Source organism: Poecilia latipinna, unplaced genomic scaffold (assembly GCF_001443285.1).
Source record: "Poecilia latipinna isolate Pla-1442-1.1 unplaced genomic scaffold, P_latipinna-1.0 Scaffold3489, whole genome shotgun sequence".
Classification (NCBI taxonomy): domain Eukaryota; kingdom Metazoa; phylum Chordata; class Actinopteri; order Cyprinodontiformes; family Poeciliidae; genus Poecilia; species Poecilia latipinna.
In genome coordinates, this window is record NW_015116105.1 from 35,787 (window position 1) to 40,487 (window position 4,701).

Here is a 4,701-nt window from a genome sequence, read left to right on the forward strand (position 1 = left end):
CAAAATCAAAAATACATACAACCATCACTATAATCATTTCGATCAAAACTCACACAGACTCTCTGTTACATAAGACTGACTTAAATCGGTTATCTTAAACATTCTTAATAAATTTGTTTAAAAAAAATAAATTTAGTTGGATGATTATCATATATTGAATTGGTTAAATTTAATAAATTAAGTTGGATAAACTTAATTGAATTGCTTGTTGCCTATAAAAGAAATTCAATTAAGTTGGTTCAACTATTTTCTTTTTAGAGTGTACTAATCGGTCACAGTTCTATGGAAGTGGGTATTTCTTGGGCATTGTGCATTTTTTGAAAGAGTAATTTTGAAATGTTCTCAGAACGTATCTGTTAACCAACAAATCAACTGATTCAAGGAGCCAACCTGTAACAATCAAGCTGCACATGGCCGGTAATTTATTTGTTTATTAATGCTTAATTTCGTCAGCAAATTTTAAGTTGTGTGTATTTTTTAAATTCAGCATCTGCTTCACTTTATAAGCTATGTGAAACACCATCCACAATGGGGAGCTTTCCTTCTACACCTTCATCTAGTAAACGCTTTCAAGCCAGTCCTCCAATTCCCCAGCGATTCGAAATCATTCAATACCTGGGAGAAGGCGGCTCCGCAGTCGTGCTCAAATGCTTTGACACCTACACACAGCAAGATGTTGCCGTGAAGTTTGCCAAAGGGAAATACAAATTGAAGCATGAGGTAGGACGCTAGCCATATGTGATACTGTGAAAAGCTGAAAAAAAAAAAAAAATCAGAATCAAATCACCAAATGTGAGGTTATTTTATGTTATTTGCAGGCAGAAATGATGAGATATCTCATGAGGCACAAGTTGGATCAGAAGAACATTATAAAGTTTCACCAAAGCTTCAGCACAAACTCCTGTCTGGTGTTTGAAATGTGTGACATCAATCTAAAAGACTACATTAAACTAAGACATCCATTGAAATTACAAGAGATTAGAACAGTTATCCAGCAGGTCTGACATTAACTAAAAATAAAATAAAATAAAAAGAATAAATCTGGAAATTTTATGATTTAATGTAGAACACAATCTGAATCTCACTCTCCATGTTGTATTATGATCATGTTTTCAGTTGGCCACAGCTTTAGAGGGACTGAAGAATGTTCAAATCATCCACAGTGACCTCAAAACAAACAACATCATGGTGGTGGATCAAAGGAAGAAACCACTGCAGGTCAAGCTGATTGACTTTGGCTTGGCTCTCCGCACCAAACAAAATAATCAAACAATCAATCAATGTCTTTTTTACAAGTAAGAATTGTAAAAAGAAATGTTCGAGTTGTTTCTAGGCTGCCAATCAAGTAATACAGGCTTTACGCTGATGCAGCATTATAAATCCTGAATAATAACAACTTTCCTTGTTTTAGAGCTCCTGAACTCATTCTCGGGCTCCCATATTCTACAGCTTTGGACATCTGGTCACTGGGGTGTGTAATGGGAAAGATGCTTTTAAACTGTGTAATTTTCCCAGGGAGGAGTGAATATGAAAATGTGAGTAATTTACTGTATTCATACATTTTTATTTATTTATTTTTTTTTTTTTTTTGCTTTAAATTACATTCATACCATATAAATAATTGGTCTACTTAGCAATTTGTTCAGTAGTAATGGCAGCGCATGTACTGTTTTTATACAGTTTGCTTTTAGCTTTGATTAATTTGCCCTTTTAGAGGTTAATTTTTTGTCATACTTGGTGTTTTACGTCAATTCTAAGGGACGAGTAGATTTCTGAAGATAATGGCTAGGTTACTGGTGTAAAGTGTTTACATCCAGCTTCTTCATTTCACAAAGGCTTTCTGAGAGCTCAGCTCAGAACCACCTTTCAACCTGTCAGACAACAGAGTTTCACTAATGTCAGACTGGAAGAGTTTGTTACTGAATCTTACGACTATCAGTTGTAGATTGTTTTCATTAAAAGGAAATGAAATGTACATTTTCATGTTTCATATTTATTAGAGACTACGATGATGTCTTCCAAATAAACTACAAACTGTTTGGACATTTAGAAAAACATCTAATATTGTTAGAGGCAAAGTTATTGTTGTGAGAAAGACGCTTTTCTTACTTTAATCGTTTAAATTTAAATATATTTTTTGTCTAAAAATGAAACCCATTTGAAGTGTGCAGGACTGCAAGCAGTCCGAGGGTTCCAACCATTGGTTTGTTTACCTTGACACCACTATGGCTGCTTTTCTATGTAAAAGAAATTAAATTAGATTGTGTGTTACTTTTTTTTGTTTAAACATGGGTGCTAATGCCATGTTGCTGTTCAACCAAACTCAAGGTTATCATAATTCAAAAATCTCATACAGCCTGTTCTTAAGTTTGTTACAACTCCAGTACCCAATTTGAAGTGACAGATGTTCTTTCATATATATAAATCCAAAAAATAATATTTGGTTCTCTTTTTTTAGCTGCGCTACTACACTGATGTTCTGGGGCCAGCACCAGACCATCTTGTTGACGCCAGCAGAAAATCAGAAGATTTTTTTAAAAAGTCAAACTCTAACCAGTGGATACTGAAGGTACAATGAACAATGTCCTCCATGTATTAACAATCCTGACTTTCAATATCAGGCAAATGAGTGTGTTTTCTTATTTGTGAGAAATTTGGTTCATAGTACACAAAAATAGTACAAAAGATAGACTGCCTAAATCCCTTATATGGAAGCAGGTAAATATTTTTGACTGTTTCGATGGATGGACAGTAATATTTTTTTTGACATTCTTACCTTTGTACTCTAAGTTGAATTTTAAAGACAAATCCTTTTACAGACACCTGTGGAATACTGGGGAGAGGAACACCATAAACACAGAAGGTCCTTCAACTTTCGCTTTTTGCATCAAGCTAAAATGGTAAGCCATTAATATAACACAGCATCAACTGGCACTGAGGTTTGTCGCCGTGACCGCTCAGATGATATTGTGCTGTTTTGTAAATAAGAGTCACCTGAAGTATGAAAAACTGGCTGCAACAGAAGAGAGGAGGGAATGCATAGCACTGATGAGGGCAATGCTTCAGTGGGATGCAGAGAAGAGGATTACTCCCAAAGGCATCCTGCGCCATTCCTTTATTGTCAGGAAAAGCGACAGTCCTCGCTCTCGCAGCCCTCCCCCTGAATCCAACACTGCATCCAAGCAGGAACCTTGCACCAGCAAGGCAGATGGTTGTTCCACAACCACGGCTCAACCTAAAATCGCAAGTCAAAATGTGAAAGATGTCAAGGGAACGAGAAGTACATATGACATGTAAGTACCACTACGGACTTGTTAATATTATGTACACTCCCTGGACAGCAGCTCAATGCTTTAGGCATCCAGACACAGTGAAGATGACTTGCTGAGTCATGAACTGTTCAAATGCCACATCCGACTTTAGTGTTGTTGCTTACCATATCCATCCATTTATGAGCATTTCCTGATGGCTACTTCAATTCAGGGAATTAATACTCCACGTCACAAAACTTAAATCCTTGAACATGACCAAAGTTTTTTTTTTTTTTTTTTTTTTTTTTATATGCTCTTGCTATTAATCCTGCGTGTGTTTCTGCGTTTGTTTATTCTACAGTTCACATCAGTCAAAACATTCTGACAAGAAACTGCCTCCACGGCCAAGCATAAACCAGCCATCTTGTGAGCAGTTGAGCAAGCCTTCAACTGTAGAAAACAGACTTCTCTCACAGAAGAGAGATGGTGAGAAACCCGCAGCGAGCACAACTTTAGAGCCTACCATCAAAAAGAAAGCGTCGCACCCTCCTGCTATTGTGGAATCTGCCATAACTAGGAAAAAGTACAGCCCGAACACTCGTCCGCACAGCAAGTCAAAACAGAGGAATTTTTTTGAGAACATTTGTCTTTGTTGGAGACAGGGCTAAAAGCTAACATTGGTTGCTATTTAAAATGTGTGTGGTGGTATTAAAGAGCTTAACTGAAAACAACAATGTCCAGGTTTACTAAATCAACAGGATATGAGACAAAACACTGCTACAAACAGAAATTGCCAGCCTATGTTCAGTACTGATAATGTAATCAAATAGTGTAAATTCTTGGTTCCAATGTTAATATTTTGTGAGTTTTTCAGTCATTGCAAATAAATCTACAGAGCTGGAGAACAATTAATCATTTCTGCATCTCGCAGTGATCTCCCTGATGTGACTTAGCAAAAACAGCACTGGTCACATTCATTTTCACCCCTGGAGAAGATGTGTACAAACCCTTAAAAGAAATGCATAATGCAAAATGGCATACTGAAAATCCACCCATTAATTTGGAAAAATTGATTTGGTTAAAAGAAAATCCAAATAAAAATAATTTTTCTTAACAAAATGTACCAAAACTATTAGTGTTACTTAAAAATAAAGATAGCTGAATTTTTTTTTTTATTTGAACGATACTTTTTTGAGCAGATCAGCTCCTACACTCTTCCAATCATTGACATGTTACTTTCTGTTTTCTTTGAGCATAAGTATGCCAAGATCAATAGACCCCCAAGAAGTGCAGAGATTAAAGGTTCAAGTTGTAATTTTTTTAAATAAAAACATAAATTTATTATGAGGCTGCAAATCAACCTGCATTCAAACAATGAGTGAATGAAATGCACTCCACGCATTTTCATCGAAAAGACCCCTTCCAAGATTTCTTGACTAAATAGTTTTAG

At 35.9% G+C, this 4,701-nt stretch overlaps 1 protein-coding gene across 1 annotated transcript; it reads left to right on the top strand.

The window, feature by feature from the left end:
• The first annotated feature begins 308 nt into the window (after positions 1-308).
• Positions 309-4,106, top strand: LOC106941080 (homeodomain-interacting protein kinase 2-like). Its single transcript, XM_015024020.1, has 9 exons — positions 309-417; positions 508-720; positions 819-998; positions 1,117-1,295; positions 1,412-1,535; positions 2,459-2,569; positions 2,820-2,900; positions 2,989-3,293; positions 3,613-4,106. The coding sequence occupies exons 2-9, from the start codon at positions 529-531 to the stop codon at positions 3,917-3,919; spliced, it is 1,479 nt and encodes a 492-aa protein (XP_014879506.1). The 5' UTR covers positions 309-417; positions 508-528; the 3' UTR covers positions 3,920-4,106.
• The last annotated feature ends 595 nt before the right edge of the window (positions 4,107-4,701 follow it).